Source organism: Arachis ipaensis, chromosome B7 (genome assembly GCF_059453495.1).
Source record: "Arachis ipaensis isolate K30076 ecotype BB chromosome B7, ASM5945349v1, whole genome shotgun sequence".
Taxonomy (NCBI): domain Eukaryota; kingdom Viridiplantae; phylum Streptophyta; class Magnoliopsida; order Fabales; family Fabaceae; genus Arachis; species Arachis ipaensis.
Window position 1 is genome coordinate 136,960,713 of NC_142442.1, and position 12,958 is coordinate 136,973,670.

Here is a 12,958-nt window from a genome sequence, read left to right on the forward strand (position 1 = left end):
TGAAATACTTTCTTCGATAAACAAAAAAAAACGCGTTATTTTTTCTTTTCATTTTCACTCCTTCAATGCTCCTATCTCTATCCAACTGATAACAGTAGGTAGCGGGTGAGATGCACGTTTGCTCTCTTTCAACGTCACAGTGCCACGTGTACCTTGCTCTCTGGCACGCTCAATCGTATCGTATAGCGTCACAACACCGTATAGATACTCCTCTTGTTTCCGTATAAAAAATAAAATATCTTCAAAAAGAAGGAACCTCTCTCTCTCTCTCTCGGCAAATGCAAAACAGTGCCTAAGAAAAAACGCGAATCTTTCTCTCTCTTCTACAACCTTTTTAATATTCTCTCTCCTCCTTCTCTCTCTCTAGCCCCACGCCCCCACGAAAACGAAATCGAACTGCACAGAAAAAAATACTAAAAATTACAAACTCTTAAAAAACGGATCCGAACAAAAAATTGAACCCTAACCCTAGAAAACGGCCCTTATCCTCTTGGTCTTCAATCTCCGTTCGTTCGTCCGTCTTTCCCTCTTGAGTCACCGAACGAATCTCGATTGGTTCTTCTGCAACGCTGCGCGGTAGGTTCCGCACTGAACCCTAACTTAATTTCTTACGATAGGGTTTCAATTTCTATGATGGAATGTTCTGGCTATTGTGCACGTTGTTGTTGCCGGCGATGACCAGTTCTGGCCGATGTCAACGGAGGAAGGACATGGCGGCTTCTGGGGCTCAACAACGGGGAGATTCCGCCGAGGCGAGGCCGTCACCGGTGGATTCTCCGGCGGAATTGCCGGGAACCTCTGAGGATTCTGCCGTGTACGAAATTGACTACTTTTCTCAGGCAAGGAAGGCGCTGAGCGAACGTTCCCCTTATGAAGAAGAAGCGTCCACTTCTGGGGTGGTTACTCTGCCAAGTGGGTTATCTAGTTTGTTGAACCGCCATGGGGATAACCGTCGGCGGCACAAGAAGGTTCGGTCCGGGGGCGAGAAGAAGAAGAAGAAATCATCTAGGGCGAGCGAGAAGGCACGTGCTTTCAACATTTGGGACGAGACTGAGGAGTATTTTAGGGACTTATCATTGAGTGATATCGATACCTTAGTGGAGCTTTCTTCGCTGTCTAGGTTATGTTCTCGTCAGTGTTTCTCGATTCCGGTTTTGGGGAATTCTCCGAGACTCGATATAGTAGTTAATAGTAGTGAGGATGACAAGAAAGATGCAATAAAACTGGACTTAGATAGTGGCGAGGATGATAAAAAGGTTGAGGAAGACTTGGGAAGTGAGGAATGTACATTGGGAGTGGAGTCAATTGACAATGCCGCTGCCGAAAACGATTTGCCTCAGGATGATGGAAAAAATGTCTCGTGTGTTAGTTTAGAGTGGCTATTAGGTTGTAGGAGTAAGGTTTCTTTGACTTCTGAGCGCCCTACAAAGAAAAGGAAGCTTTTGAGTGGGGATGCTGATTTGCAGAAAGTTCAAATGACCATTCCTCGTGATGGGGATGAACCCTTTTGTCATTATTGTGGCATGGGGGAGACAGGCAGAGATTTGAACCGTTTGGTTGTTTGTGCCTCTTGTAAAATGGCAGTTCATCAGAAGTGCTATGGTGTGCAAGATGGCGTGGATGAGTCTTGGTTGTGCTCGTGGTGTAAGCTAAAGCGAGGTGTCGAGGGGTCGGTGAATCCTTGTGTGCTTTGCCCGAATAAAGGTGGTGCTTTGAAACCAGTTGATAGCACTGTGGAAGACGTTGAGTCTGTGCAGTTTGTGCACTTGTTTTGTTGTCTGTGGATGCCCGAGGTTTATGTAGATGATTTGAAGAAGATGGAGCCTGTTATGAACGTCGGGTCAATAAAGGAAACCCGGAGAAAATTAGTGTGTAATATTTGCAAACTGAAGTGGGGTGCATGTGTTCGTTGTAGCCATGGTATGCTTTTTCCTTTTTATCATTTTCTGTTATATTTTATTTATTTTTACCATTTTGTAGTGTACAACTTATGTTTCTTAGGCCAGTTACAGTATGATCAATAATAATAATTGTATATAATCATTTATTATTTATGTCTATATGTATCCGTAATTACGTATAATGTTAATGTCAATGCGAGTAGTTGTATATTTGGCACTTTTCGGTTCAAATATCCTTTGCAACATAAATTAAGGAGAATCTGACCACATTGATGTTAATTTGATGTTTTCTTGTTGATGGTTGGTGGCCGAGCACTGATGAACTTAATATTATTGCGAATGATATTTGTTTCTCTTTTCAATTACCCAGCAATTTTAGTTAGAGTAGAGCTTTAAGAGGCTGGGGATTTTAACACTGCTTCTGGGTATTTAAATTGCCAGGTTTTGCTTCTCTTGCTGAGGTGTCCTTTTGTTACACTATAGTTCGCATTATAATAATGTTTTGCCTATTTGGGCAGAAAATAACTTTTACGTTTTAAGTATATGTTTGTGTTGCAATGTGATCTGTTGAACCTTGGTCTTAAACATTTCTTTCCGCTTCTTGAGGAAAGTCAAAGGTTGTCTTTGCAGAATTTCCACTGCATCTACTCTCAAAAGATTAAAATATTGAATGTAGCCAATTTACGTTTATTTTATAATTGTTTAGAGGACTCAGATTTTTCCTACCTTGTTTGTATTTACCTTTGACATAGCAGGATAGCATGGTTGCCATTTTGATTTTTCAGACGAAGAGTGTATGTAATGATTGTTCTGTTTTGATTCTATTGAATGAGTGACAAGTATCAATGAGTGAATCACTGCATTTGTGACATCATTCCTCCACAGAAAGCAACAAGGTGATATTATGTAAGCTCTAGGAGCCAACTAATGGTGCTGTTGTTAACGTCTGAGTGTTAGCCTTTTTAAAATATATTTTAACAATCAAATATAGGTGCTTCTTATGTTTTAATAATATAGGATTTCGTATTGGAATTAAGTACTGTCAACGTCATCATAGCATTTCTGAGCCATGATACCATATGCTGCAGCATTCCTCTTTAATTAGTTGTTTATTTTTAAAGTTGAATATGTTTATTTCCAACTGTTATGTTTGGTTATGATTTTGTGGTACTATCGATAATTTGATTCGCTGCTGCTACCGATACCATGTTTCTAAGTAGAATTCTTTTGATTGTGGCCTGTGGGGCTCATTGTGATTGATATATTACTTTTTCTGGGTGCTGGTATTAACAACTAGCTTGTTCTCTGTAAGTTCTTGCCAAATTCTTTTAGGTTCTGACTATTTCCTTCTGGATGGTGTCTCAGGAACCTGCAAGACTTCTTTCCATCCGTTATGTGCAAGGGAAGCTCGACATAGGATGGAGGTGTGCGCAAAGTATGGAGATGATAATGTGAGTAATATCTATCTTTTCTGGACACTGAATCCCCTTTCCCTAATGGAAAAAGATGGCTAGAGACCTTTCCTTAATCATAAATGTTTCAACTTTAGTGTTTTGGATATTGATCATCAATTGTCGTTTTATGTTGTTCATTGCAGGTTGAGTTGCGGGCTTTTTGCTTGAAACACTCAGATTTACAAGATAATAGGGGCATCTTGCCATTAGGAGACTCCCTTTCTATTGGCAATACTTTTTTTGAAGCTAATGGCCTTCCAGTAAATAGCGAACACAAGTTGAAAATTGGATGTGGTAGTCCCAATAAGTTGAACCACAATGGACTGCAAGATGTAGGACTGTCTGATTGTAGGTTAATTGCCCGTGACCTGTCTGGATGTGGTGCTGTGCAGCAACATAATGTTGGAATGGTAGGGAGGACGATTGAGAATGGTGTTGCATCTGACTCCACCAGTTTTGCACTTATTTTAAAGAAGGTATATCTATTATATTTTGGTTGTATCCGTTTGAAACAGATGAACCTATCATTTTCTTAAAATTCTGTTATATGTTGATTGTATCTGTTATGAACCTGATAATTTGTTAATTTGTTTCAGATTTTAATCTTATTTTTATTCTTGTTGAAAGTCTAAATTCACTCCTTGCAGTTGATAGACCGGGGAAAAGTTGATGCAAAGGATGTAGCAATGGAGATTGGCATTTCACCAGATTCATTAATTGCAAATATTAATGTATTACTCTGATTTAATACTGGCCATTTTGTTGAAATGATTAGTTCTTTATATTTATTATTCTTATCTTTTTGTGCTAAACCTTCTTGCAGGAAGCTTATATGGACCCTGATGTGGTTGACAAAATCGTCAATTGGCTGAAAGCTCATGTATACACTACTGCATTTCACAAAGGTTTAAAAGTCAAATTCAAACCACCGATTCCTTCCAAGGATGAAAGTGGAGCTGCAGAAGGTTCTGTTGCTCTTCCAACATCTGATTCAGGTTCGTTGGATCCTGTTGCTGTTAAGTCAGTACCTCCAAGGAGGAGAACTGTCAGCAACATTAGGATTTTGAAGGATAATAAAGTGATATGTTCATCCGAGGGGGTTACTAGTGAGAATGGGATGTCAAAAGACAAGTTCAGAGCTGATCAGTTAGACCATGAAAATCCAGGAAGTTCTAATGGAGGGTCTCCAGATGCTACTGTGGTGGTAATTTTATCTTCTAGATGTTCCAAATTGTCTTCTTTAATAATTAATTTTACAGTGAAGCACAATTCTGGATCATTTAGAGGTCTTTTATTGTTGTTTGTAAAATTTACTGACTAGAGTTGTTTTGAAATGTTGTATGAGATAGACTGCCGTAAAAATGTTCAAGTACATCTCACATCTCTGCATTATATCTGAGGACCTCGCATAGCCATGTTTTTTTTTTTGTCACAATCCAAAGTTGAAAAACAGCATAACTTATGTTTATGTTTCTGTTTACAATATCTGCAGGACTTAACCAAGCCTGAGGATATGTTATCGAAAGTTCAAGGTCTGGCTTCATCTTTAACCTGCCATTTTAAGAATTTAAGAGTTAATTGCTTGTAATTTCTACCCAGAAATGCTTGTATTATGGCTGTATATTCAATGATAGACATACTTTGAAGGATCTTGATTTGATTTTAGCTGCAATAGTGTTACTTGCCAAGTTATTTCATTCCTATAATAGCTAGTCTTAATGTATGGTTATGATATGCAGGGAATGAAGATAAACCACACAAAACCAACTTATCTGAATGTGTTTCAGAAGAAATGTCCAAGCTTTATTCGCAGAATGCTTCTATGTTTTCTGATCGCTACTGTCCTCTCTATTCTGCTGTGAAACTTCTTGATTGTGGTTCCATGTGAGCTTTTCGAAGTGGCTATTTTTGTTATTTTCTGCATGTACTTTTTTCTGTCTAATTGTGTGTTAGTAGGCAATCTTTTATCTTCTATTTGATTCTAGTAAGTTGGGTTTCTTGTTTAAAAAGTGTGGCTCATGATTTCAATGCAGAAAGGTGGAAGCCAGCTCTAGCTACATTCACCCATCCATTGAGAAGTTGCTACAGATTCATAATGGGGAATTAATGTGCACTGGTATTTCCAAGCCTGATGAAGGAAATATGGAGCAGTTGCATAGCTCTGGAAAAATGGAACTTTTGGAATCTTCTCCAGAAGATGAAGTGGAGGGGGAACTTCTATTTTTACAGCATAGATTATTGCGGAATGCAGTTGCAAGAAAGAAGTTTACTGGTCTGCCTCAGTTTTTGCCTATTCTTTTTTTTTTCTTTTCCCTTTAAATTGTCAAATATCATTTGTTTGGGTACCCTTCCTCCTTCTGGGCTTGGCAACATTTTTTTTATTTAAATTTTAAGTAAACTCATGATATGTTTAATTTGCTTGGTTTTGCATATGCAGATAACTTAATCTCCAATGTGGCAAAGAGGTTGCCGCAGGAGATTGATGCAGCGCATCAGCGAAGGTGGGACTCTGTGATTGTTAATCGATATCTGCGTGATCTTAGGGAGGCAAAAAAGCTAGGTAGGAAAGAAAGAAAGCACAAGGAAGCCCAAGCTGTTCTGGCTGCTGCAACTGCTGCTGCTGCGGCATCTTCTCGGGTTTCTTCCTTCCGAAAAGACTCTCTAGATGAATCTATGCAACAAGAGGTCATATATACTTGTGCCTTTCTCAACTTCCATATCAAGCAAGCAGTACTTGTGCTTGTTCTTATTGACAGCAGGAGGTCATATATACTAGTTCTTATTTACAGAATTTGTTGAAGTTGGATGCTTTAAGTGGGAGGAATGGTGCTGGTTCTCAGCCAATGCCAAGAGCTAAAGAGACACTTTCAACAGTAGCTGTGACAAGAACGTCATCAGAGAAATATTCTGATTTCAGCTTGCCAACCTCAGAATATTCTAAGGAGCAATCTAAATCATGTGATATCTGCAGACGATCTGAGACTTTGTTTAATCCCATCCTTGTCTGCTCTGGTTGCAAGGTTTTCATTCTTCTGCATTGATCCCTTTTCTGGTACTTAATTGTTTGTATCCATGTCCCTTAGTTGTTTTTCCCTGTTGCAGGTTGCAGTGCATTTGGACTGTTATCGTAGTGTGAAAGAAACTACTGGCCCATGGTACTGTGAATTATGTGAAGATGTAACATCTAAAAGCTGTGCAACATCTGCTATCAATTTCTGGGAGAAGCCTTATTTTGTTGCAGAATGTGCCCTTTGCGGTGGTACTACTGGAGCTTTTAGGAAATCTTCTGATGGTCAATGGATTCATGCCTTCTGTGCTGAGGTTTATTTTCTTTTTTCTTTGGGAATGTTGTCGTCCTTCTACTGCCTTTTTGCTTAAATGTTGACTGCTTCATATTTTCTACCTATACCAGTGGGTTTTCGAGTCAACATTCAGAAGAGGCCAAATAAATCCAGTTGAAGGAATGGTATATTCTTTGATTGAACCATCAGTTAACTTTTTTTTTTTTTTTTTCCATTTTATATTTTAACTATTAGAAGAAACAGCTTCAGGAGTATTCAATATCTCTCTTAGTCACTTAACTCTTATGCCGTCAAATTTCAGCAGTCTGCGCTGAAGGGAGTTGACAAATGTTGCATTTGCCACCGCAAGCATGGTGTTTGTATGAAGGTAATGATAATAAAGGGGGTTATTTTCCTCTCCCATTTGTTCCATGAATTTGCTGTCTTCTGGAATTAGTGTTTATCAGTCTTTTTTATTTCCTTTTCAAATGTTAATGCAGTGTTGCTATGGCCATTGTCAAACCTCATTCCATCCATCATGTGCTAGAAGTGCTGGTTATTACATGATTGTGAGGACTACTAGTGGCAAACCACAACACAAGGCTTACTGTGAAAAGCACAGTTTGGAGCAAAAGGCAAAGGTTTGGTTTTGTATTTACTATTTAGTTGTACAATGTCCTTTTTCTTGGTCTGGCATAAAATATCCTATATTCTTATGTCTCCTTCATTTGTTCAGTCTGAAAAACATGGAATCGAAGAGCTTAAAAGTATGAAGCAAATCCGGGTGAGGCTTCTCTCTTCACTTTCTTTTACTCGTGTCCTTTTTAGTTGTTGGGCCTAATAATAAAATATGCCAACACCATTAAAAATATGAAGTTGTGTTAATGTCCCTTGGATAAAGGAAGTCTTTATTCATATTTAATCCACATATAGTCTTACAATTTGTGAAAATTATCAATCACTCTGTACAGGATTAGTGTAACCAAGATGACATAGGTGTCCTGTGTAACAATTTATTGTTGGAAATATCATGCTATTTTTTCCTGATCAAAAATGCCATGTTTATGAATAATGATGTTTACATAGTTTAAAATATTTTATCCGTTCATTCCCTGAGCTTTAAACTTCTCTAGCGTTGTAATATTATAATGGGATAAACTATGTCTTAAGACTTCGAACGATGTATACCTACATTGACTTTATATTATAGATGAAGTGCATGTAAAGGGATATCTATGATGGTTACACGATCAAGTGTTCTCATGTATATTACTAATTGTAGCGGATGTGGCTTCCTTTTAATGTTATCATATAACTGTATTCTTTCTGAATGTTTCATACAGGTTGAACTGGAGAGATTACGTCTCCTCTGTGAGAGGATTGTCAAACGTGAAAAATTAAAGGTATCTTATTACTGAGTCTGGCCCTAGTGGTTTTCCACTATTGGCTACTGCATTATTGACATTGTTTCTTTTTGTTGCATTTCCATGGCAGCATGGCATTTTTATGGTATATATTTGTATGGTGGGGTTTTGTTGTATAGTCATTTTGATGGTTGACTTCTGGTCTTGTGAACTACAGCGTGAATTGGTTCTTTGCTCGCATGACATACTTGCCTTCAAAAGAGATCATGTTGCTAGGTCTGTGCTTGTTCATAGCCCTTTCATCCTTCCGGATGGTAGTTCAGAATCAGCTACAACATCCCTTAGAGGAAACACAGAGGGATACAGATCATGCAGTGAAGCAATCCAAAGATCTGATGACATAACTGTGGACAGTTCAGTTTCAGATAAGCACCGTCTGAGAGCTGCTGTATCCATGGACACTGATCCCAAATTGGATGATGACTGCTCAACCTCACAAAGCCGCTATAATCACAAGATCCCAGATAGGGTTCAATTTTCTGGCAAGCAGATTCCTCGAAGAGCTTATGCCGTGGCACGCAATGTTTCAGATGAGAGTGGCGGATTGAGATCCAAATCTAGAAAGGTGTGCAATGTCCTGTTTCACTGTCTTGCTTATTTTTCTCCTTGGATTATTTAGTTTTTCCGCAGGATTTAGCCGCGGGGGGGGGGGGGGGATGGAAATTCAGGTGCAGTTGATTTTACGTGAAGTTGATAACCGAGAGCCGTTAGATGATTTGACTGATTTGACTAAATTTTCATCTAATGGCTCTCAGCTATCAACTTCACGTAAAGTCGACTGTACCTGAGTTTTCACCTTTAACGGGACAACTCTTAATGTTCATTTGGAATTTTACAGCATGCCGACACATTTGGAAAAGAGCTCGTTATGACGTCTGACGAAGCGTCTATGAAGAATTTAAGGTTACCGAAAGGATATGCATATGTTCCTGCTGATTGTCTGTCAAATGATAAGCAGTGTAAGGAGAATGTTTAAGCTAGTCAACCAGTGGAAAATTACCGGTGAAAGTATTGCTTCACAGCCTGGTTGGGCATTTGCCCTTGTGGCTGACATCCACCGTATTTGGTGCCAAAGCCATTTGCATCTGGATATATGAGTGTGGCAAAATTGTGGGGTCAGCCCTGGACACTGCATTGTTGCAGAACGTAGCATTCTGCTCTGGTAGGATGGAAGTTTTGCTTGCATTGTTGTACATTCATTATGAGAGTAAAACTGTACAGTGGGGTGAGCCATGTCTTGCATTTACTACATGTTTTAGATTAGGGCATGTATTCTCATTTGGTTTTTATTGAAAATTGAGGGAGGACAGAACAGAAGCATGCCGCCTTGTAGCGATCCAGGAGCATCACCTGTTTTTTCTGTAAAGTTTGGTGTACATATTGTGACAGTCGAATTAATTCTGACAGGGATTGTGCTTAGCAATCAGATATACCAGGCGTATAAATTATGTAACATTCCATCTGATTATTTTTTTCTTCCTTCTTTAGTAGTCTGTCTTATACTGTATTTCTATTGTTAGTAGTTTAGTATTAATGCCTGATTGTCAGCTGTAATATTCTAACTGAATTTCCTGTTATTTTGATGTAGTTTATAATTGATCCAGTTTCATTTTTTGCTGTTGATAATCCTTGTTTTTCTCCGCCTTTTTTGCTACCTGTTTTCTTATTTCTTTTGGTCAGTGTATGCATCCACTAAATGTTTGTAGGCTAGTAGTCGATTTTGCACGGAAAATACGAGACATCGAGCTTGTGATTTTAAGCAATGTTAGTAGAAATAAGTGCTTCAAAGTTTGGAAGAGTAATATGTCAAGGTACACGGCATGCAAACCCTGTTACACTTACAATTAATTATCTGCAATTTATATGTTAATAGAATTAAAGGCCTAGCATTCATCTGCACCTAGTAGTAGTAGCAGTAATAGTCTCACCTAAAGTTCTAATTTTACGGCTAAAATCCCACGCATTCTCATAATCTTAAATCAAGGTAGCCTCACCTAACATGTTAATGCCTTGTCGGCTGGTATACTGAAATTTCTTGTTAACTTGGCTGCACTTTTCAGTGGACCACATCTTCTCCCCACAATTATTTGACAGTCAGTTCCAAATTGTTCACTTGAAAGTGTTGTACGGTTGGTTGAAATTAATTGCTTACATTAAGAAATAATAATAATAATATTAGTATCTAATATTGGGAAGATTGTGGTGTCAACCAAACTTTCCCCTTCAACATTTAGTTATCTAATTTAATTTGAATGGTATTATTGTAATGAGTTTTATAATGTAGCCATATGTATTATTGTAATAAGTTATCCTCTTTCTGTTCTCTAATGTGAATGTTATGACTTTATGAAGAGGCCACATGGGTTGCTTTCGTTTGCTCTGAGATGCTTCCAATTCTTGTATCATTTATGAATTTAGAAGGACTAATTTAATACTACAGTAAAGATGGTGAATTCCTTCCTTCTTGTAACATGTCTGTTGCTGCTGTGATGTAAGTAAAACAAATTGGAACAAATTATTCTAAAAGTAGTTAGTTTGATCCTATATTTTCAACTTGAGCCAACAGTTTCTTTCACAATAATCCCTAATATTTCTTATGGTTGTTTTCTTGTTTTTGGCTATGTCAACTGAATGATTATTTAATCATTAAATTAATGCATCTAAACATATTATTCCAATAGTTGATTAGATCTATACTGTTTCTAAACTTTGACATATTTATTTGAAATTTGTTCATATTTTGGTCTACTAAATATTACATGTTGTTCATATTGTTATTTATGGCATGATGTTGTTGACTTGAACACACACAAGACTTTGGTTGAACATGGAACTGTTCTCTGCAGCTTCACAAAATAATTTTAGAATTGGAGCCTTCAACTATTTGCATTAATCCCTTCAATTATGTCATCATCAATTAGTTTGACAAAACACTTGTTTATTAAAACGTCACAATGATAGATAAAGAAAAAAGTTCATCTTTTGGTACAAATAGAAGTAAATAGAGACTAGAGAGAGTATTATATATTATTTACTAACTAATTACTCATTCTAACAAGGTGGAAACTCAGGTGTAGTCGACTTCACGTGAAGTTGATACCTGAGAGCCGTTAGATGAAAATTCAGTCAAATCAGTCAAATCATCTAACGGCTCTCAGTATCAACTTCACGTGAAGTCGACTTCACCTGAGTTTTCACCTTTTAACAATGTACCACCCACAAAAAAAGATAATTCCAAATAAAATGAACGGAGAAAATAGTGCTATTTTCTAACTAATTTCAAACAAAAATGGCCGTCCATTTTTGTAATGTACATAATTGTTTGTTTATATATGGTAACGTTATTTGACCATTTCCTTTGCTAGCTCATTTTGATAAGCACAAAGCCAATATTTTTCCTCCCTAATTTTTCTTAATTACAAAGAAAAAAAAAAACCTTGTAACCCTTACAAATGAAGTCTCAGTTTCTTTTTTTTTTTTTTTTGCTTTCATATTTTTGGTAAATATACAAGCCTAGATCTTTGACACACTAACATGATCCCTCACATATCCCACAAAAATTATGGAACCATTACCATTACCAAGCAACACTTCAAATTGGAAACTGAAAAAAAAAATAAAAAAAGAAAGAAATCAATTTACATCCTATCTGAGGTAAGTAATGATAATTTTAAAAATTAAGAAAAAAATAACAAAGAAATTCAACTCCTCCACCCAAAAAAAAAAAAAAAAAAAACTCTGGATCTGTCTTACATAATCTTTTGACTTTTATGTGAAGATTCCACATAGAAGAAAGAAAAGAAGTAATCCCATGAAAAGAAATCAAATCAAAGAGTTGTAGGGTGAAGAGGAATGATTGGATGGTGTTGTTGAAGCTGCAAGCTTTGGAGTGAACCTGATTTTCTCCTTTTCCAAAGACTATCTTTATCTTCTCCCACCTTCTCCTTCTCCTTCTTTATCTGCACTGGCAATGGAGGATCCATCTCATCAATGCTTACTATAGAATATGAAGATGATGAACAACCAAGATTCTTCTTCTCACTTTCACTATTAACCCCATAGCCACTACTCTTTCCAACTACCCTTTGATGATGCTTAATAACAGTAGGAGTAGGAGTAGTAGTTCTTGTTCTTGTGGGAGTGTTGAGAAAGTGTTTGGGAGTGATGAAGATGCTCTTGAGTTTTGTGTATTTGATGAAAACCGGTGAAGGTGAAGAAGATGAAGTGGTTGTGGTGGTGATGAGTCTGTGTGAGATTGATGAAGAAGTTGGGAAGCCTGCAATCTTGTTGTTTCTCTTCACTTGACCCATGCAACCAATTCTTGGTGACAAAGGCTCGTTTGAAGAAGAAGAAGAAGAAGATGATGATGATGGAGGGTTGTTCTTCCATCTTGGGAGAGACACGTCTTTGATGGAAGGTCTTGAACATAGCATTGGAAGGAATGTGTTCCTTTCTTGATCATGGGGGTTCATGTTCATCTTCTTGTGGTGGTGGTAACGGTGGTTTTCACCACCACCCATGGTGGGTAGAGAAGAAAAGAGAAGAAAGAGTGAAGATATCAAAGTGAGAGAGTAGAGAAGCTTTCTCAAACTTTGTAATCTTCCTTTCTCTTTTTATCAATATTAATACACACAACCTTTGTTCAAATTCCTTTTATATAACGGTTCCGCTACGTTACCAACAACATATCTGCCAACTTCTGCTAACTCTTATTTATAATTGTGTTTTATGGAAGTGTGTTCGTGGATGTGTCTAATAAAAATGTCTTTTTTATAGCTGTGTTTAATAGAAGTGTCTTTATAAATATATTTTCTAGATGTGTCTCTTTATATATGTATTTAAAATATATTAATTATTAGACACATCCACGAATACACTTTCATGAAATACAATTATAA

General features: G+C 37.3%; 2 protein-coding genes across 5 annotated transcripts; one reads left to right on the plus strand and one right to left on the minus strand.

The window, feature by feature from the left end:
• The first annotated feature begins 215 nt into the window (after nt 1-215).
• On the plus strand, nt 216-9,686 carry LOC107606101 (PHD finger family protein). 4 transcript variants are annotated; one of them, XM_088493232.1, is made up of 19 exons: nt 222-1,920; nt 3,267-3,352; nt 3,499-3,687; nt 3,748-3,831; nt 4,003-4,086; nt 4,179-4,559; nt 4,848-4,887; nt 5,095-5,239; nt 5,389-5,627; nt 5,793-6,040; nt 6,145-6,375; nt 6,458-6,676; nt 6,768-6,821; nt 6,959-7,024; nt 7,137-7,277; nt 7,373-7,420; nt 7,980-8,039; nt 8,218-8,625; nt 8,899-9,686. In XM_088493232.1, exons 1-19 carry the CDS (start codon nt 639-641, stop codon nt 9,034-9,036), a joined length of 4,143 nt encoding a protein of 1,380 aa, XP_088349358.1. In that variant the 5' UTR covers nt 222-638; the 3' UTR covers nt 9,037-9,686. The 4 variants fall into 4 exon arrangements, with proteins under 4 accessions (XP_016163562.1, XP_088349358.1, XP_088349359.1 ...); XM_088493233.1 differs by having other exon boundaries at nt 6,962-7,024; XM_016308076.3 differs by having other exon boundaries at nt 216-1,920; nt 3,499-3,831.
• A 1,820-nt stretch (nt 9,687-11,506) lies between these two features.
• On the minus strand, nt 11,507-12,669 carry LOC107608412 (myotubularin-like protein). Its single transcript, XM_016310206.3, has one exon. The coding sequence runs from the start codon at nt 12,578-12,580 to the stop codon at nt 11,888-11,890; it is 693 nt and encodes a 230-aa protein (XP_016165692.1). The 5' UTR covers nt 12,581-12,669; the 3' UTR covers nt 11,507-11,887.
• Between the last annotated feature and the right edge of the window lie 289 nt (nt 12,670-12,958).

What these genes read in the sequence shown, in the direction of transcription:
- LOC107606101 (XM_016308076.3), top strand. Translation starts at nt 639, where the DNA reads ATGTTCTGGCTATTGTGCACGTTGTTGTTGCCGGCGATGACCAGTTCT. An exon ending in AGCATGGTGTTTGTATGAAG is followed by an intron (nt 7,025 to 7,136) that starts GTAATGATAATA and finishes ATGTTAATGCAG; the next exon opens with TGTTGCTATGGCCATTGTCA. An exon ending in TCAAACGTGAAAAATTAAAG is followed by an intron (nt 8,040 to 8,217) that starts GTATCTTATTAC and finishes TGTGAACTACAG; the next exon opens with CGTGAATTGGTTCTTTGCTC.
- LOC107608412 (XM_016310206.3), bottom strand. Translation starts at nt 12,580, where the DNA reads ATGGGTGGTGGTGAAAACCACCGTTACCACCACCACAAGAAGATGAAC.